Source organism: Dipodomys ordii, unplaced genomic scaffold (assembly GCF_000151885.1).
Source record: "Dipodomys ordii isolate 6190 unplaced genomic scaffold, Dord_2.0 Scaffold136, whole genome shotgun sequence".
NCBI classification, from domain to species: domain Eukaryota; kingdom Metazoa; phylum Chordata; class Mammalia; order Rodentia; family Heteromyidae; genus Dipodomys; species Dipodomys ordii.
The window spans coordinates 3,917,762-3,939,695 of record NW_012267352.1 but is presented as its reverse complement, the minus strand read 5'-3'; the positions used below and the strand labels follow the sequence as shown (position 1 = coordinate 3,939,695).

Here is a 21,934-nt window from a genome sequence, read left to right as displayed (position 1 = left end):
CCCATTCATAAATTGGACTAATTGTTTTTGCTATTTGCATTCTTTAGCTATTTGTGCATAATATATACTAATCCTTTATTAAATAGCTTAAGAAGATTTTCTCCTATTTTGTAAGCTATTCCTTGATTCTGTTCCTTGTTTCTTCTAATATGCTGAAACATTTTAATTTGAGGTAATTTTCCATTCTTGCACTAATTTTTGAAATTATTGGTATGTCATTCAGTAAGTTGTGTATATACATTTTCTAGTATTTTGCACATAATTTCATAAGTAGTTCCAAAGATTCAGGTTACATTAAAATTTTAAATTTATTTAATACAGGGCAAGAGATAGGAGTCTGGTTTTAGTGTTTTGCATGAGGACTTTCAGTTACAGAGATAAGTCTATAAAAAGTATTGGGATGGAGCTGAGTTCTGGTGGCTCATGGCTGTAATCCTAGCTTCTCAGGAGACTGAACTCTCAAGATCATAGTTCAAAGTCAGCCCTCGGAAAGAAAGTTTATGAGACTCTTAGCCCAAATTAACCAACAGAAAATCAGAAGTTGTGCTGTGGTACATGCTAGCCTTAAGTAAAAGAGTTCAGGGACAGCATTCAGGCCCTGAATTCAAGTCCCGTGACCAACTAAAACACACACATACACAAATCCCCAAAACAAAATACTCTGGAGAGGGTAGGTGAGATGCTCATATCAATGCACACAAGAACATAACAAAACTGTCAACAGACATTTTTCCATTCATAAAAAATAACTTGTTTTGAAATGCAACTGACCATGTAACTTGCTCTGGCCAATGGCACAGCAGCATGCATAAGCATAAACAGTAGCTTAAACTATCTTCAAGGTACCTGAGATACTCACCGGTCCTGAAATTGCATATGCATATGAGATAGGAAACAACTTCCAAACCTCAGATTTTGAAAAATGTTTCATTTTGTAGTCATTATATATCTACAAGTATCTTCAGATTAGCTGTAAGTCTACTTGTCCCGACTTAAATATGATGCCTCAGATGAAGAATTCCTTACTTGAGAAACAAAGTTTCAAGGCAGAAAGAAAGACAAGAAGGAGTTGGATGGGAAGAATAGTGGAGTAATATTGATCAAGATGTATTACCCATATATTTTAGGTTGAAATGAATTCTCATTAACTAAAGATCATAAAATGGATTTTAAGAAGAAGATGAGAATGTGAAGAAACATTCCATGTACTTGAGGAAGGTAATTTCAGCTACTGCAATATATTATGCTTTCTCCTATGCCATTGGTCAGAGCAAGTCACATGGTCAATTGCATTGGAAAACAGCTCTCATTTGGAAGCTTCATAATAAAACATGCCAATGAGAAATTCTGTTGTAATACTTCCCTATGGAAGAGAAAGAGTTGTCAGTGAAAAACTGTACATAGTTTGTGATGTAGGTTAAGAAATTCATAAAGAGATTTTGAACAGAATAAGTTATTTAAAATGCAGTGTGGCTGGTACTTCAGAGGAAACTAGCAAGATGGTTTTCAAATAAACATTGAAATAAAGGGCATGTTTACAAAAAATAAACATGAAAATAGATAAAATCAAGGTTTAAAGAAACAAGATTTAATAAAGAAGCAAAGCATATGAAGAGAGAGTTAGTTTTAGTATTTTGTTGGGATTTTTGTGAACTTGTGGGGAAAGAGACTGAAAGGCAAGGAGAAAGGCTTGTATAAGATAGCAGTACTCAAAAGACTGGGCTTGGAATATTACGGAGAGTAAAGACATGGAACAAGCATCAAAATTTAAACTGAGACAGACAATAATGTTTTAAAGTTGTACTTGCATTACAGTCTCAAAGTTTTCAGTGAAAAATCTTTATGAGATTTTATCCGAGAAGCATTCTAAGGGAAACTTGTGCAAGAATCTTAGTATTTACTAGAAACCAATGCACAGAAAAAAAGTCAGCAAGACTGGAATAGAATGATTTTTTTTTCCTGGTTGAAGTCAAATCAAATTCTAAGAGAAAAATCATAGCTGTCTGGGGTGCAGAGCCAAAGAATTCCCATGACAAGCCATCCTCCATTTTGTGCACAGTTAATTTTTTTTCCTTTTTCTTTTTCTTTTTTGTCAGTGATGGGGCTTGAACTCTGGGCCTGAGTGCTATCCCTGAGCTCCTCAGCTCCAGGAAAGTGCTCGACCACTTGAGCCAGAGTGCCACACTTCCAACACACTGTTATTTTGAAAAAAAGACATTTTTGGTATCTGAAGGTATGAGAGTGTGTGAGCCTAAGCAGAAAATGTAGCTAGTTAGCATTGTCTTAAACACTGAATGTCAGGTAGGTAGGTTATGATCTGTGGATTAATCTCTTGGAGAAAAGTTCCCATGACATACTGACTGATACACTGGTAAAAGTGTGCATTAACTACATGATATTTTCAGTGGCATAGAATATGATGTTCCAATATTTATCCTTTTTGTAAATTATAGGTTAATATAAAAACATAGAACCAAATATTCTGGTTTGAATGCAAACCATGCTGGATTTGAAGATTCCAGCTTTGTTATTCAGACCCAAGTGCACCTTCCATCAAAATCATTAATACAAACCCCTACAGATTAAATTCAAATTGATTAGGATATGAAATGAATGTAATAAATAATTATGAAAACAAAAATGATGACTGCAGATGACTATGAATGAGGATGAATATGGTCAAAGAAGTTCATTTGCATGTATGACAATAGAACAATGAAACTAGCTGCAAATGTTTTAAGTGAGAATGCAGTAAGAGAGAGAGATGGCAGGGGTTAAGTTTGACCTGGTACTTTGTGTGCATGTTTGTAATGTCACAATGAATCACTCATGTAAATTTGCTTAATGCTAATAAAAATAGAAATTCTATCAGAAGAGATCATGAAGAACCATAATACTATGCTTTTCAAGTGACATTTTCATTTAAGTATATTTGAATTATTATTCACTGTAAAATATATATGATTACATATGCATGTTTATGCAGTAACATAAATGGCAAAAGTACATACATACCTAATACTAGTGCTTATATATTTAGCAATTTTTAAAGAGCTTTGTACCTATTCATGGTATTGTAATCCATATGCTTGTAAGAGAATACTTTGTGCAAAAACTTGACCATGATGAATTTTAATTATATGTTTCCATAAGTATGTTATAAAACAAAGCATGGAGAACAGCTGGACTATTAATAACGTAGTTACTGTATATTGCCTTTGATTAATGTAAAATAATAAAATAATAAAGATATGGGTTATATTCAGTTTGATGTATCAGTTTATTGATAGACATACATATGAACACAAATGTAGAGGAATTAATATTTAAACATGTCCTCTGTGTACTGAAATCTCTCCACATGAAGGTCAAATCATCCAACAACTAAGAAAAACATAACTGCCAGACTGTAAAGTGCCAAAAGGGCTTCTGCAGCCTAGATCATCATGAAGTCTGTGACTTCCACAAGGCTGAAACATAGGTCTCCATGGCAAGGTAATAAGCCAATTACAAAGTCTTCTTGTGCCCAGAAAGAACTCTGTGACTGTGTCTTACACTCAACATGAAACACTGAAGTATTAAATGGTTGTAGGTTTTAGTGTAGAAGAAAAAAGAACTGAAATTGAGATTAAAGATCACAGCTGGAAGAAGTTCAGGAAGAAAACTCAGAGTCACATTACTGTCCTGGGTAAACATGGTACCAGAGACAAGAAACTCTCTGAGAGAACTTGAAGGGAAACCATGGGAGCTTCCTCTTATCAGATTTGTAGAACAATAGAGACACAAAACAGCTTTATGAATTCCTCTTTGAGACTCACAAATGTTTTCCTTTCACACTAAGGAATATAGTAGGAGAAACAAGTTTGAAGATAGAGATACCATCATAATCCATAAACTTAATCACTAATATCCACTGATACTTGCAATAATTCTATTATTTCAAAAAATGCAGATTATGGGGGGAGGATGGGAAAGGGAAACAAAGGAGGAGGCTACAATGCTTGATAAGAAATGTACTCATTGGGGTGTGGGGGGAGGATGGGAAGGGATGGGAAGGGGAAACAAAGGAAGAGGCTACAATGCTTGATAAGAAATGTACTCATTATCTTGCCTATGTAATTGTAACCCCTCTGTACAGTATTGTCACAACAAAAAATAAATAAAAAATTTAAAAAAATGTACTCATTATCTTGCCCATGTAATTGTAATCCGTCTGTACAGTATTTTCACAATAAAAAATAAAAATATAAATATAAAACATAAAAAATAAAAAATAAAGAAAAAAGAAAAAATGCAGATGATGACACAGTAGTTTATAGACTCAGTAATTCATGGAATTTAAAATATGAGTCTGAAATGAAATTTTACTGTTTCATTTGGCATTCTTTCAACAACTGTAAACATAACAAAAGGCAATTTGTGTACCTACTCTTTGAAAAGTGATGTCAGAATGGGCACATCAAATAAGACTTCATATCCTGCCCCTGTTGCTGTTTTACCTTTTAACTTAAACCATGAGAGAACTGGGAAGATTTCTTTTACACCTTGATATTTACTAGGGAACTACTGAGTGTTGATTTTAATACACACATTGTTAAAATGAACAGAATACTCACCAATCTTTTGATCCTTACCATTAACAATGACAATGATGTCACGGAAGTCAATCTCCCCCCTAGCTTCCACTCTCCCTTCACATCTGTATATACCTTCATCACTTTTATTGATGTTGAGAATCTGCAGATTATTGTTTGCTAGCATAGCAAACCGATCTGGAAAATAAGCACAAGGGAGAAAATTATAGCAGTAATTGAATGCTAAGTCCCGTGTGCTCTAGAATGAGAAGAGTAGAAATATGACACTTGTCTGACACTATCAAAGTTTTCATCAACAAAAAAATTCAAATTTGAAAGTAAAATGTAATTTCATGACTTCAAGTTTTCCACTCTACCCTGCCTTGTTATGATATAAACATATTTTTTCTAAAATACATTCAAGACTTTATATCCACATGAAATGGTTAGGCTATTATTTTTCCCTAGTGCTTTTCCTGTAGAAATGACACAGAAAAGAACACCGCAGGCCGATTAGCTATCATTGGCCTGAAAACTTCTGATTTCAAACATGTCGCAGCTTGACTATGGAAAAAGGTTGAAAAATTGATTGAACATTTTGTCTTGACAGTAATTAAACTAACCATTTTTCATACACTTAGGAGGGCAGATAATATCATGAGGTTCAAGTTACATAATGTATGTAAAAATGTTTAAAATTTGAATTTATTTTTTGCTTCAGGCAAAAAAAAATATTTTGAAACAAATAGATTTGGCCAATCATGTATATCAAGGTTCTATTTTTGTGTCGGTGCACCATGCATTTATATAAAAACATAAAATAGTTTGGGGACTGAATTAACTGAAAACCTAAACTAATATTCTATCGGAGAAGCCTGTGGTTCATATCTACTTTGTATGCTTTGTTAAGTCTTTTCTCATTTATGATTATTGCATGTTTTTTACAGTGCTAATTTTTCTTCATTAGGGAAGAAAAAATTGTTTCTATCTAGTTCTATTTTGCAATATCCAGGCAATGTCTTACATTATCTTTTTCAATATAACTATAAAAATAATTAACCTTATTCATTGGCTGAGTATGGCAGTTAAGATACCTTGATTAGTAGGAGCAATACAGGCTTTGTTCAGTCAGGATTTCTATGTCAAGCATCATTTGCATTGTTTAAAGGAGCTAACTGCTTAGGATATTTATAGTCCAGAGTTTAATTTTATAACTTGTCCCATATTTATTTGCACATCTTCTATCTACTGGTTGAGAGTCTAGGGAAATCTTAATAGGTCAGTCATTTGGAATTTTACCTATTTGACCCTGCCTCCAGCCCAGATTATGGCTGTTCGTTTTTGAGATGAAGTGTCAAGGAATTATCTGTCTAGATCGACTTTGCACTGCAATCCTCTGGTTTATCCTTCTGCTTGGCTGGGATAATAAAGCATGGCTTTTTGGAGATCAACTGCCTACAATATACTTATTTAGTTAAGTTATTTTAAGGTTTTATTGTTTGTTTGTTTCTCATTCTATATCTAATCCTTCATTTGTATCATCTCTACATGTGGCAATCAATATCTATATTATGATGACTCCTACGATTTATTTGAACCAGCCTATTTCTATGTGTTCCATCTGTTTTATGAGTTTTATATGAATTTACTTACAATAATTTTAAGTATCTAATCTCTTAAAGTTTGACTTTAGTATTTTCACTTGCATTTCCATAGTCTGACTTCATGTCTTTGCAGTGGTTTTCTCTGGACCTAGAGTCTCAAGGCAATACTTGTTGTTTTGTGTTTAAAGATTAATACAAAATCATCACTGACATCTCATCTCCCACTGTCTGTGACACCAACTAAATCCTATATGCTTTCCTTTCTGTCACAACTTCATCTAAAGTCCTCTCCTCTCAGCAATTATTTCCACAGGATCTTAACTATTCTCACCATTAGCATTTTGTCTTGAATCTCATCCAAGTCATTCTCTTCACTGAAACACTAATATGCTGTTTCAAATATATATAATGCCATGTCACCGCCTTCATTAAACCAGTCAGTGATGTCTGTGCTGGAGAAACTCCAAATTCCTTAGCAGAGATGTCAAAGCCATGTTGAATAGCCAGAGCTTTCCTCCTTAGTTTTCCTTATTATAATTCCTTGAGTAATCAATCCTATACTTCTGTACTAGTGTCATAATTCAAGTAGTAAATACTCAAAATCTGGAGCAATACCAAACATAGATTCCTGTGTGTTTATTCAGGCTATCATTTGCCTTTGGGCCATTTCACCTGGTGAATTCTCTTTAGGGAGAGTCTTCTCCCTCAGTTGGCTAATGCCTGTTCATATGTAAAGATGCTGTTTTTCAACCTGACAGGTATCTTTCACAAGTCCTTCATTCCAGGCTGGTTAGGTCTTTTATTTTCATATAACATTACTGCAATTCCCTGACTGTACATTCTATGAAGTTTGTTTTCCACTGATACCTATTTATCTGTCACTTTAGGCTATTAGTATTTTGGAGGCAATGAATTTTGTTTATCTTAAGTGTAAACCAACAACATCTAGAATTCCAGAGGACTAAGTACTAAGTATTAAATGTATCCATGAATAATTATGAAAAATAGTATATATAAATGTAGAAAAATAAGTTTGTCTATATTTTAATATAGAAATATGTCAATTAAATATTAAGCAAAGCATTTACAAAGTACACAAAGTATATATATATATATATATTTACAAAGTATACAAAGTATATATATGTATATATATACATATATATATGTGTATAAATATGTATATATATATATATAATGAGCATTTCTGCATTTTGGTCCATCAAGGTGACTCTAAAAGTCTCAATATTGTGGGGAAAATGTTACCTTTTCTTCCTACACTTGTGGTGTAGGTCGAACATAGATTTCCTTTCAATGGGTAACATGGAGAAATTCTATCTAAACTATTCTGTAGCTATTTTAATTGTGGATATTATCTGCTTAGAACACTGAATGTTAATTCAGTAACAGAAAGTTTCTTAGATCCTCTACATTGTTATAAATCTCTACATTGAACTTTAACTCAGCAGCAGAAAGTTTTAGATCCTTTATATTATTATACGCCTCTACAGAAACTTTCAGAGCTTATGAACTTTAAATGATTCCATTGGCCGTTAGAAGAAATTATATGAGGTTAGTCACATAAAATATTCATACTTGTAAGTCCAGTTTAAATATACAAATGGTTTGCTAGTGAAGAATGAGACATGTTCTTCCAACATTACAAACCTAGAATAGTTTAAACTTCCTCACAATTCTATTGAATCCTTATATAATACAGAAAAAATCATTTTCACCACATTTTTCCAGCCATCCAACTTGCAATTATGTTTCATATAACCACTTCATCATTACATTCTACTTTGATAAAACTTATTCTCAATATTAAAAAAATCTTGATATAAATGAATAAAGCAAATGAAACTTTTCACTATAAATAAATTTGTTCAGAATGTAAAACCAAGCCAAATAGTTTATTTACTTCAAAGATATCTATACATGGTTACTCTGTTATCTGTAATTTAAAGCCTGAGATTGAAATTGATCCATGGTTTACAGATGGATAATCATTTAACAGCATAACAGTTCAAAAATATCCATTAATGATTCAGGAACATGGAAAGAACTGGAAACAAATGCAAATTAAAATAACATCACTTCTGCATGTGATGCTTGGGGAGAAATGCCTAAATTAAATCACATAAACATCAGTCCTCCATCACTATTATTCATTTCTATAAGTTTTTGTTGAGGATGTCTATTCTACACATCCTTTAATTCTTGAAATAAAGTATATGTGAAGCTTGATATTATAATATCTTTAAAAGTTTGGATATGATCTTGTAACTCTTATAACTCAACTGCCATATATTATTGAATGGAACAAGTCTGAAAATATATTACACAATTTACTCAAATAAATTCTGTAAGAAACTATGAATCAGTTACACTAAATAAGGAAGTGGGAAATTAAATATTAGTTCTCATTAACTTATGAGAGAAGCAATGAGAGTTTGACAATTATTAACAATCATTGAATATGCCAAGCTAAGAAAATTATCTTAAAATTAAAAAAAGACTATTGAATACAATCATAGTATATTATATCTATATTTAAAAGAGAATCTCTTCACTATTTATCCTATATGCTATAGAAATTTCTCCTCTTGGAAATACAAAAAGGAATCATTTAGATTGAAAAACACTTTAAAAGATTCAATTATTCTGTACTTCCCTGCAATGCAGGTGCATTGAAAGTATTCTAAATTGAAAATGCTCCCTGTGCACAATGGGAAAGGACCATAATGTCAGCAAATTATGTTTTCAGTTTCTGATATCATAGTATTCTGAGATTTTAGCTCTGTCTGGATCAAAACCATGCAGATGAATCAAGTAAATGTTTTATATTTTAGTCTTTTCTCTGTAGACATCTAACCATAATATTTAGAATACACTGTTATTTTTGAAAGGACAGCCCAGAATATTAAATTAGATTCATACAGATACTATCTTATGTTTACCAATAGTGAGCTTTTGAACTCATGTTTGAATGATAGTATTTAGAATCTGTGAGCACCGGTTTACACTCCTTTACTTACTTAATATTGAAAACAAGGGTCATAATCTTTCCTTAAATATTGCTGGGCGCCATTGGCTCAGGCCTGTACTCTACCAATTCAGGAAGCTGGGATCTGAGGATAACAGTTGGAAGCCAGCACAGGCAGAAAAATCCCTGTGAGACTCTTAGCTCCAATTAACCACTCAAAAAGTAAAAGTGGTGCTGTAGCTCCAGTGGTATCCTGCTAGTCTCAGCAAAAAGAGGCTCAGAGAAAGTGCTCAGTGCCCCACAATCAACAATAAATAAATAAGCAAATACATAAATAAATGGCATGTAAGCCAGTTCTTTTTTTAATATACAGATAAAAGCTTCTGGCAATACTGTATACTAAAGTACTGGCTAAACTTCTATGCTAATCTATGCTAAACAACTATGGCTATGCTATGGTATTTTACAAAAACTATAGTAAAGGTGTAGAATTAGTCCTAAAGTCAATCAATTACCAAACTTTAACACACTAAGTTCTTAAAGTAATTCTTGACTTTAGGGTGGAACACTGCATTTTCCTTCCATGTTTTATTTGTGAGAGAGTCTCAGGCCTGCCAACGTAAAAGGAGGAACTAGCGACCTTATTGCCTAAACTGTTAGAATTCTGGGATTATCTCTACATGCAATCTCATCCACCGAGCTCTACATTTTCTTTTGTAAGCCACACTAATAAAGTAATACTTTTTAGAACGTATAACTTAAGAGAGTTACCAAAATACTAACTGTCGGAAATGGCGGTGAGTTCCTCATTATGATACAACCAACTAACAGCTGGTGCCGGTGAACTGCTAACTCTGCAGACCACTTCAGCATCCTCTCCTTGCTTGAATTCTTGAGGAGAGATAACTTCTTTGAACGTGAGCTTTTCTGCATTGAGAAAATTTTTAAAAAGGAAATAAAAGAATTATCTTTTTGTTTTCTCAGTAAGATACCGCAGATTCGACAATTATCCCTGCTATGGTAATTAGGTAAACCTCTATCTTTTAAAAACTCAATAATAACATTCCTTCTCACTGAGAATCACCTGCAGAGTCCTTTCAGTGGGACAGGATGGCCTACCTGAGCTGGAGTCAACACCAAAACTCTTTTTTGGGGGGTCTTTTTGGGGGCTTGAACTCTGGGCCTGGGCGTTGCCCTCAGCTATTCAGCTCAAGGCTAGCGCTCTACCACTTGAGCCACAGCACCACTTCCGGCTTTTTTCTTTTTTTCTGCTTATGTGGTGCTCAGGAATCGAACCCAGGGCCTCATGCATGTAAGGCAAGCGCTCTACCACTGAGCCACCTTCCCAGCCCCAAAACTCTTACTCTAGTGTTTCTTCCTCCTTTTCCTGCAACATGAACATAGAATGTCTTCCTTCCATTTCCTTGAAGATTCCCCATTTTTACCAGTCTGGGACATCTGCAATCGCTTAACTTCATTTAGATTTCTAGCAAATGTTACTGGCAAAAGAGCTATATGTCTCTCCACTTCAATGTTCTCTATTTGTCTGTGTCTATACCTTCTTCTATAAAATTTTTAATATATATTTTATTGTAAAGATACTGTACAGAGGAGTTACAGTTAAATGAGTAAGGTAATGAGTACATTTCCTATCGAGTATTGTTAACCGCTCCTTTGTTTTAATAAACAAGGGGTTAACAATGTTATATAACATTTTTTAGCATGGATATATGACACCTATTCATTGCTTATGGATTATTATTTATTGTCTATAATTAGAATAGGGCTTGAACAATTAAGTAGATGGACAGGATTCTCTATATTTGCTGAGGACACCAAAGCAATGCAATAATTTGGAAATGTAAATATTGGCCTTATCAAATGAAACTCGAAAATATTCTCTTTGCATCATTTTAACAAAGGTATGTTATTTTTATACAAATGCAGTTATTACATGAAGGTCTAAATCAATTTTTGTAATCTGTGAAATATGTAGTAGTGGTATAATTTAGTTACATAGTTAACGAAGAAAACAAAAAATATTCTTGTGGTATTCCACTAAAAGAATCGGTAATTCTATGTGTTTATAGTTACCTGTGATCTAGTATCTATTCTAGGATTCGTTGAGGCAAGGTACAGAGTTCATTCTTCCCATTTTTATTTTATTTTATTTTATTATCGGTTATAGGGCTTGAACTCTGGGCCTGGGCACTGTCTCTCAGCTCTTCAGCTCAAGGCTAGCGTGCTACCACTTGAGCCACAGTGCTACTTCCGGCTTTTTCTGTTCTTGTGGTGCTGAGAAATCGAACCCAAGGCTTCATATGTGCAAGGCAAACACTCTACCACTGAGCCACCTTCCAGGACCTCCATTTTTATTTTTAAACACATTAAATTTTGCCTGAACTCATTGTAAAGATGTACAGTTGTAGGCAAAGTCAGACAAAAATGCAAGACTTACGGTAAATTTCCAAAACTACTGTTGCTTCTTGTGTCTGTCCTTTGGCATCAGTTGCTTGACAACGATATATCCCTGCATCTTCTATGTTAGCATTGTAGATGATCAATCGTGACCTGAGGCTTTCCTTCTGCAACATGACCCTCTGTGTTGAGACGATTTTCTCGCCTTGTGGATTATACCAATCTATACTCTCAGGTTCACCAATTGCTGTAAATAGCCATGAGAAAGAAATGTTTGAAAATGTGTTTTAGGAGATTCTTTTGGCAGTGACATTTAGTATAATGTTACAATTTCAATTATTTAGACATGAATGTAAATAGAAGAGTGGAAATCTGAAAATTATACAAAATTTAAAGTAAACACAAATGTTAACACAAATGTTCTTCTTTGTTTAATCTACATTTAGGACTCAATCAAGTCGAAGTAAGTAAATGAGAGAATAAAATAGTCCTTAAGAAATTTCCTAGTGTTTAAACTGTAAGAATTACAAATTATTTTTAGTAATCTATGGATTATCATTACACTTTAGAAGCAAAAATCCTAGCTTAGATATAAACTCAAGCTGATATGTGTATAGAAACATAGATATTTAATATGATTTCACATGTTCAAGCTCTTGAGTTAAGAGAAAATATTTTTTTCTTGATAAAGCAAAACTTCCAAAACTTCAAGGATTTAAAATAAAAAATACTTTGGTCTTCAATAATATTGAATTTTGTGTTAATTTCCCAAGTGGTTAAAATAGATATATATGTATATATATATGGCCAATTACCATTTTAAAATGAAGTCCTAATGTCTTTTCCCAATGGAAATGAGTGCTGTTATCATTTTAAACAAAAATTATTAACTATTTAATCACATGGTAATTGGAATATATTGAAATGATACTTATCCTGCTGGGCAATTACAGCCAAATCAAATATTTATTTAAATTCTCCAATTCAGTGTCTAGGTTATTAAGCACTTCATAAAAGCCAAAGCTTCTGTTTATGATTTTAGTAACCAAAGGAAATATTTTATCTAATTAATCCTACATTAATTTGTGGCACCAACATAAAAATATTAGCACAAATATTTTATTTTATTTATTTATTCATTTTTTGTCAGTCGTGGGGCTTGAACTCTGGGCCTGGGCGCTGTCCTTCAGCTCTTCAGCTCAAGGCGAGCGCTCTACCAATTGAGCTACAGCGCCACATCCGGTTTTCTGGTGGTTTATTGGAGATAGGAGTCTTATGGTCTCTCCTGCCCGGGCTGGCTTTGAACCGCAATTCTCAGATCTCAGCCTCCTGAGTAGCTAGGATTACAGGCGTGAGCCACCAGCGCCCGGCTAGCACAAATATTTTAAAAGAATAGTATATAAAGTCAACTGTATCAGCAGAACTATCTGAATGAAGTTATTTTTATTATTTCATTTTCTACTTTTGATATCAAATTAGCATACTAAAGCAAATATAAAAAAGGAAAGTTTGGACAGGATTCTTTGGGGGGGGGGTTATTTTGTCTATTATGGTGCTTGAATTCAGGATGTGGGTGCTGTACCTGAGCTCTTCTGTTCAAGGCTAGCATTCTTCCACTCTGAGGCACAGCACCACTTCTGGTTTTATGGGGGTTAATTTTACAGAAGAGTCCCAGTGACTTTTTTGCCCTAACTAATTTTGAACTGTGATCTTCAGATCTCAGCCTCCTGAGTAGCTAGAATTACAGGCAAAAACGACTGGCACACTGTTAAGATAGAATGTTTGATAGATATTATTTATGTCATCTGTGGGTTTTAGAAAAAAAGTTCCCAAACCACAATACTGACCAGATAATGTGCTTAAGGAATGGGCATTTTGTTTTTAATTAATCCTTCTGTAGAAAAGATGATAACATAATAATTTGCTTAAACTTCATCTTAATTTTAAACTAGTCTCATCTTCACCTATAAATTAAATAGGATATTCTAGGAAATATTTAGGTTATTTTACAATGTCATTGTAGCATAGAATCCTATTATTATGGTGAGTTTATTCTCCATCTTCATAGAAATAATTCCCTTTTAAAGTCACTAATAAATAATAATTTCCATCTGTATTTTTTAGAGTTATAATACTGGACTTTGGGGAAATTGTTATCATCATTTTTTTAATTAAATATTGCTGGAAAAGTCAGTTTGCTTTAAATGGCGCATTCTGATTTTGATCACCGATTATGTATATCATCCAGTGTAAATGTTATACACATTTATTCTATTTAAAATAAATATTTAAGGTATCTAGAACTTTTAAATATTATGTACACTGTTATTGTAGAAAAAATATATGTAAACATTCTCATTTGTATCATTTACCACATTATTACTATTAAATTCTTATTTTGCAGCTATAATAAATATAAGTAAGATCACTTCTTTAACTGTTTTTATTAAATATTTTATATAAAAAGAAAGGAAAGATGCAGTTTGGTTTCTTATTAAGAAATTCAGTAAACTGAATCATTTTTATTGTGAATTTATATATGTTATGATTTAGTGATAGGGCTGAACTTAAATAGTTCCTTCTATTCTCATAATATATATTATATACTTTGTTATTTGTCCTTACATAAGAAAACTAAATATGTATGCACATATTTGTTTCATTGGTGATAAAAATGAATGAAAATCAGTAACCTACACTGGGTGTGTTGATACATACTTGTAATCTCAGTATGAGGGAAGATGATGTGTGCTGATGCCCTAGCTGCATAGTGATTTCTATTCTACCTTCAGCTAAGGAGTGAGACTTTGTTTCAAGAAACACAAAACAATCAGCCCCCTACCAAAGAAAACAGTTTATCTACATTCTTCTGACAAAATACACTGTATTTGGCAAATCATTTTGTTGCTCTGTAAGTTTTCATTTCACCACATAGAAATCCTGTGCTAATGATGTATTCATTCAGATCTTTACTGGTAGGATATATGAAGGATCATATACTACTGTTTTTTGCCATGAGATATGATGTTTACATCTATACTCCAAATACTGTTTAGAACTAGGTTGGTAAAACAAATTTCTACTTTTTTTCTTTTTTTTCTTTTCCTTTCTTTGTGTGGTATGTGTATGGTGTGAATGTGTGTGTTTGTGTGTGTGTGTGTGTGTGTGTGTGGTTTATTCTTTTTTGAACCAAGAGTTTATGCAAGCCAGGCAAGGACACAGCTATTGAGTTAATTCCTCCGCCTTAAAATTGACTTTCACAATGCACTTTATGTCAAGAACACTTGTTGGAATCAGCTCTAGAATTGCTTTAGTGTAATCAGAAATTAAAACAATACTCTCATAGCAATTTTACCATGACATGAAGGCCCTTGGATATTTTATACATAAAAGCTTATCTTCATAGATGAGCTTTAGATTAATCTCAATAGATATAAATATGATCATCTGAAATGTCTATATTGTAGCAAAGTAGATGTTAAGGTACAAGTTTCATACAGGTCTTCTGCAGAAATTATGAAACTTAGTTATTAAACTAAATTTGGCTGAGATAATTTATTACATGGATCATATGTATGATATATTTGAGTAGAAGTCAAGAAGATAATAAAAAGTTTTCTTGACTGAGTAAATATCTAATATTTAAGTGAATATTTGCCTCTCAAAAGGGTAGAATTTTTCACCCTATACTTTTCAGTCACATAACTATAATTTCATGTACCATATGTAATTCATTCATTTCTTATTTACAAAGACAGTTGTTACAATCATTATGTTGATTCCAATATCTTTGCTTAGACAGAAATAATATTTAATTTCAATTTCTTATTGCAAAAATCATACTTTATAATAAATGATTTAAATAAATGATTTAGCTTTAGCAGTCAAATTATCACAAAATGTTATAACACTCATAATGTTTACTATGCAGAAAGTAGCTATTAAAATTTAATATAAGTATAAATGCAAAAAGATGTTATTATTAGAGAATTAAATTTTCAACTACCCTTATTCAATCAGTAAACTTCATTCAATGGTAAACACAAAGCATGCTACCTGAAATTATATGAAGAAATACGTACCTGTACATGTGAAGAATTTAGATTCTCCCACACTAAGCTCTACTTTGCTAAGTGAAATTGTCACTTGGAGAAGAGCTGAAAAAAATATTTGGGTACAAATTAATTGTGATTGTAAATGAACTTTAAGAAAAAATATGTAGGCCAGCTTTTGCAAATAGCAATACTATCCCTTAAATTTTCACTCCCCATAATGGCAAAAGATATTTTTCTACATTATAAACAAATATCATACTTGGTAAAATATTACATTTTTCATAACATGCTAAAGAACATTTGTCTAAATTATTATTTTTTTAATTCTGTTAGGTGCAAAGAAGGATGACATACTCAGAAAACAGATCTTCATTTACAGGCTAGGTCTTGTATGTATAATCAAAATACCTAAATATAATTCTTGCTGAACAGTTGTAACTTTATTGAAAGAGTAAATCCTATCCTGTCTCTCTAATAATTAAAATATATCTGTTAAATAACTACAATTTAATTATACAATAAAATATTTCTTTGTAACATAGGCACACACAAAGGAAAGGGGAATGAGTATGGACATTCACGAGATAAATGAGTCTTGTCAAAGCCTCCAGATAATGGCAATAAAACATAGGGGAAGCTCACTGCCCTACCAGTTTTCTGTTCTATTTATTGCTAAAGCAACTGGCTAAGGTAGTTTCCATACTTAATGATAGGCATAGCTTTGATGATATTACAGAAAAGATAATGTAATCCCTTTCCAAATCCTATCCCACAATCTATTTTTTCTTAGAAATAGTTGATCTGTCAATAATGCAATGAAAGTATAAGACTAAATGTAGACAAGTATGAAACCAAGATTATAAGCCTGGAATTTAGCAATTTAAAAAAACCAAAAGGCCTTTTTTAGGTTAGCATGGGTTAAAAGGGATAGTATCCAAGTATAGAAGCTCCAGACTTAGTATAGAAGCTCTAATGATTAGGCACTAATCATTAGATTAGGAACTACTCTAAGTCAATGGATAAAACAGAATCAATAAATCCTCTAGCAAAAATAAATTGCAAGGAAGTTGCCCCAATTAACATGAGCAGGAGAAGGTGTTTTCTTTAGAGGACTCAGGGTTCTATCATATCCCAGTGTGAGATTTTAACTGTGAACATGTGTTTTCTAGCAAAGCCAAAATAGCTAAATTAGAATACGACCAGCCATGCACAGGGCACCCTGGAAAATGGTCAAGGAAAAACATCATCTCCTTGTAAATCACAAGCTGTAGCCTTTGGCCACAACTTTTATATTCTTTTTTTTGTCTAAATTCACACACTATTCTCTTAAAGGCAAAAAGTGAAATAAGACAAAATAAATGGACTCATAAAATTTCATCAGATGTAAAGCATAGGGGTATGTATACTGTAAATATAGAATTAAATAAAATGTAGAATCAAAACCAGTTTAATAGGTAGAAGAAAGGCTTTCAGATGCTTTCATCATTATGTAGGTTTGAAGAGATGAATTTATATATTACAGATGCATTACACTATCATATGTATTATATTATCATATATATTATATGTATGTATGCATATCTATATACATTACACAGTATATACACAATTCAAGCATCACACATGGTCCCAGAAATATATACAAATTTAATGATGGATCTGTTAGTATTAATGTAATTGTAAAGAAAAGGTTCAGAATAATGTTCAAGAAATACATGTCACTGTTGTTTTAAGTCTATAAAATATGTTTTTTTCTATTATCTTTCCTGTATTTGATTGATGCATTTTCTGTCAGAAACATCTCTTTTTGCAATTTGAGGCCTTAATTTTCCTCAATACCGATAATATCTGTCATATTAGTGTGACTCAACACCGGTTCAAGGGAATAGTATTTCGGAAGAAAATTACAAGCATGATCACAAGTTCAAAAAAGAGGAAGAAACAAATTGAAACACAGAGAAAAAAATCTTAAAATGTGAATAATGCTAGTTCCCAGTGAAAAAAAATCAGAGAATTTCTTTTCATTTAATGTAGTAATTTGTTTCTTGGTGAATTTAGTTTAAGTTGTATGGGGTCCAAAGTTTCAAAATGCAGAAGAAATCAACGTTTCTGAAAATGTAAGAAGTTTGAATCTGAAGAGATACAGGTGATTATTGCTATCAAGAGCTTTACTTGGTGGCAGGAATTTAATAATTTGGAGAACACTTGAGTATGCCTAGTCATATAAACAAAAGAGGCAAGAAGAAGCATTGGGTCAGAAGAAAGAAAGTGTTGGTATATTTGCCATTCTCTTTTATTCTTTTACTTTCTATTTTCAGATACCAGTTTTTTAAATTTATTTAAGTTAATTTAATTTTTTATTGTGAACATACTGTACAGAGGGGTTACAATTACATGGGCAAGATAATGAGTACATTTCCTATCAAGCATTGTCAGATACCATTTTTTGCAAATCTGTAATTTCTTGAGTACATGGCATTTAAAATAGCATTACTGTCTTTTGTAGAAATAAAGCTATCAGATAATCTGAGCTGTTTCTGCTAATTGTAATTAAACAAATATGGTGTCTAAATTTAGTGTACATTTACATTTCAAAAGAATTCTAAAAAAATAAACTTGACCATTGTTGGTTGTTTAAAAGTTGAATGAAGGTCTAGATACTTTTACACTGATATGCTGATGAGTGCAATGAAGTACATTTATTCTCTAGTGATAAAGTGAAATTCACTATAAAATTAATTAGTGCATATTTTCAACACTTGGTAGTTTTTCACAAGTTATCAATACAATCACTAACTGGAACCATATTTTCCTTAGATATTAAAGAAAATAGGAATACTGGCATATTATATTGTCATCTGTATTTGAAATTATAAAGACCAAAAGAAACAAAGTTATTACTTCACTACAATTTCCAAAGGGCACTTTTGTTTAAGTTACCTCTACAGATTTGCTAATGTATGTGGATCTCAGATAAAATCTAGAGCACTAAAATTCAAGTCATGCCCTGATTATTGCTTTAGTGGTTTAACATTCAGTATTTCTTGTGATTAGTCTTGACCTATGACTGTCTTCAAATGACTAATTTTGGTCCCAAATGTCAGAAGAAAACTAAAGCAGTTTCTCATGTCAAAAGTTGTATTTAGAGAAAATTAGAAAGGTATGACATTTTTGACTTTTGTCCAGCTCATCTGACTTCTTCTGTCTTGGACATTACAATTAGATTCAAAGAAACCAATGTGGACAATGACATTTACTCTTTACATCATTCAACACAAATAAAAATTTTGTAACTAAAACTTGTTTGTGGTTTGAGATTAAAATGGCATTACATAATGGCAAACTACATAATTTGGATGATTCATTCTTTTTTGCTGAATTTTTCAAAAAACTTTCAATGCATTATAATGCAGTGTTTACTCATAGAAAGGTTACAATTTTAACAAAAAGTATACCAAAGGAGTCTGGGCATTGTTAGAAGGAGAAACATTTAAATCATGAGATTAATTCGAAGATAGTGCAAAAAGAAATCCCTAGGAGTACCTACCAGACAGTGTAGGTACTTGACAAACATACAACTTCAATCTCAATCCAATACAGTCCTCAAATCCTTCTTTATCAAACAATCCCACAAGTTTCCTTGAAATAAGCACTAGTTAGTAGGTTCGGGGAAAATCTACCGAAGAGTGTAGCCTGTAATGTCTCAGTTCATATTCTTCCGTTTCCTAAGTCTCTTGTGATTTTGGATATTGTATCAGAGAATCTTATTTAATTTGTGCTTATTTTAAGGAGCTAAGTAAATCTCATATCCCTGTGGTTTGTAGCTCAATGATAACTAACAGCACCATCCGGCTTCCTGGGTAACTCAAAGAGCAAAAAGTGTCTAGAGGGGCCAGATCACCACTCCAAGACTAGGAGTTTGAGTTCCTTCTGCTGATGACTTTATTTTCAGTGCAGATAAGAGCTTGCAAGGCCAAGCAATCAGGGTAAAGGACTTCCTCCCATCGAGATTCTGCATCAGTCACCCTGGCCTTGACCAGCTTTCCATTGGCTTTTCAAAGCCAGGGCATCGCAGTATAACCCTTGTCCCTGGAATACTTCTCCAGAGCAGTAATTGATTAGACCCCACAGAGGTGTGAGCCACAATAGGGAACAAATCAGAGCGGTTAAGGCAGGCTTGGAGAGTCCTGCAGGCTTCAAGAAACCTGTGATTGAGTGTGGGGCCTGGTAAGTCTAAAGATCTTGATAGTTACACAGCTCTCTGGGGGGAGAACCTTTATTAACCCCTGCACCAGGCACCCCAGTAGCCCTTCCGCCTGCCCGGAGTTCTGCTTATCTTTTTCTTTTTTAAAATGTTTCATTCTTAGGTAGAAAAGATATGTTGCCTTTGAAAAAGTGTGATTGTTTAGACTGCCTATAAAATAGACTGCTTATAACATCCAGTGGAAATTCACGATTGAATTGTTTTAGAGAAAGAGCTAAACAATCTGAAGATCAATAAATATTTTCAAAAGAGATTCTCATTTAAGGAAAAAAAATGATTCCATTGTGAATGACTCTCAATAAAGCACCTGTAAACACAATTTTAAACTTGGTTGTATTACTTTAGTAGGTACATTTTATAAGTCAGTCTTAGATGGTATACAAAATAATAGCCTTACTGTCAAGGGATTTACAATTCATTGGGGAGTGTAGTAAAACTGCATAAAATAGAAACAATAAAATGCCAATTTTGTTAATTATGAAATTCATGATGAAATCTTTGCAATGTTCTAAGACCAAGACTATGAGCTAGATGTTATATAAATGGGGCTGGGAAGGTGGCTCAGTGGTAGAGCGCTTGCCCTGCATGCCTGAGGCCCTGGGTTCGATTCCTCAGCACCACGTAAGCAAAAAGAAAAAAGCCGGAAGTGGCGCTGTAGCTCAAGTGGTAGAGTGCTAGCCTTGAGCTGAAGAGCTGAGGGACAGCGCCCAGGCCCAGAGTTCAGGCCCCACGACCGGACCCCCCCCCAAAAAAAAGATGAAAAGAGGAGCTGGGAAGGTGGCTCAGTGGCAGAGCACTTGCCTTGCATGCCTGAAGCCCTGGGTTCGATTCCTCACACATAAGCAAAAAGAAAAAAGCCGGAAGTGGCACTTTGGCTCAAGTGGTAGTTCAGGCCCCACAATCGGACCCCCCCCCAAAAAAAGACGAAAAGAGAAATGTATACCATGAAGAAATTCACTCAGAATGGTAATCATTATATATAATGTGAATAATATTATTGGCATAAACTTAGAGAAATAGTTTGTAAGTTTAATTTCTGTCCACTACAAGTATTTGGCAGATAAGGTCCTTAACAATCTGGCAATGGCCAACTTACATTTCTTTTCTAAACACATAACTCAATAATTTGGGAACAAGCTTAACTTTCTTAATTTTCATTTTTTAGATCTTTACAATTCCTTTGATTTTCAAATGATATATTACAATTTCTGTTATATTTTCCTAATATATTGTGGCTCTCAGATTATATAACAAGATGATAAAAATATACTAAGTATTTTATTATTTTAATTCTTGATAGACAAAAAGGAAGTACTGACATTTTAGCATCTCTTTCAATAGTCTCTACAATATGCAGAAAAATTATAATTAAGAAAAGGTTCTGCTTTTTTATATAGTTGTACAAAGGAGTTGCCATTTATCCATATATTGTTTATGAACACAATTCAACATCCCTTTCAATATTCTCACCCATCCTTCTTTCTCCAAACCACCCCTTCCCTTACTTACTTTATTTTGTGGAATATACATTCCATTCTTGCTGTATGCTCCTCCTTTTTTCCTCTTTCTTCTACTCTTTCCACTGATGCCATCCTACTCCGGAACCATCTTCCTAGTGTTTATTATGCTACATTAAGTAAGTCAGACCCAAAGAGACTAAGGATATATGTTTTCTTTATATGTGGAAGCTAAAATTAGCTTAGCTTATAAACTTACAAGAAAATACATTAGGTGGTATGTAAATGCACACAAATGTATAAAGTAAAATATGGTACACCCATGGAAGAACAAAAATAGTATAATTCCTAAGAAAGGCAAAGTCCAAATTCAATAGCAACAACAAAAGAAAAATTTAATATATAAGAAAATTTAAGACATTAATCTAAAACTGAAAGAGGGTTGTTTTTACTTTTTGTAATATTCCCTAGTAGCAATTAATGGAGACTCAATTTCCCTAGCACATCTACTTCTCTTCTGGAAAACAGACTCTTGAAAAAATGTAAATTTTCCTTTTTTATCTTAGTTTATTCATC

General features: G+C 33.0%; 1 protein-coding gene across 3 annotated transcripts in view; it reads right to left on the bottom strand.

The window, feature by feature from the left end:
* Positions 1-21,934, bottom strand: part of Ncam2 (neural cell adhesion molecule 2) — a 310,960-nt gene that overhangs the window by 109,238 nt on the left and 179,788 nt on the right. For 2 of the 3 annotated variants that reach the window (XM_013031022.1, XM_013031023.1), the window contains exons 2-5: positions 15,665-15,739; positions 11,623-11,829; positions 9,948-10,091; positions 4,635-4,772 (exon numbers count right to left, since the gene is read on the bottom strand). In XM_013031022.1, the coding sequence (XP_012886476.1) occupies positions 4,635-4,772; positions 9,948-10,091; positions 11,623-11,829; positions 15,665-15,739 (564 nt within the window). The remainder of the gene's footprint in view (positions 1-4,634; positions 4,773-9,947; positions 10,092-11,622; positions 11,830-15,664; positions 15,740-21,934) is intronic. The other variant, XM_013031024.1, reaches the window with a different exon arrangement.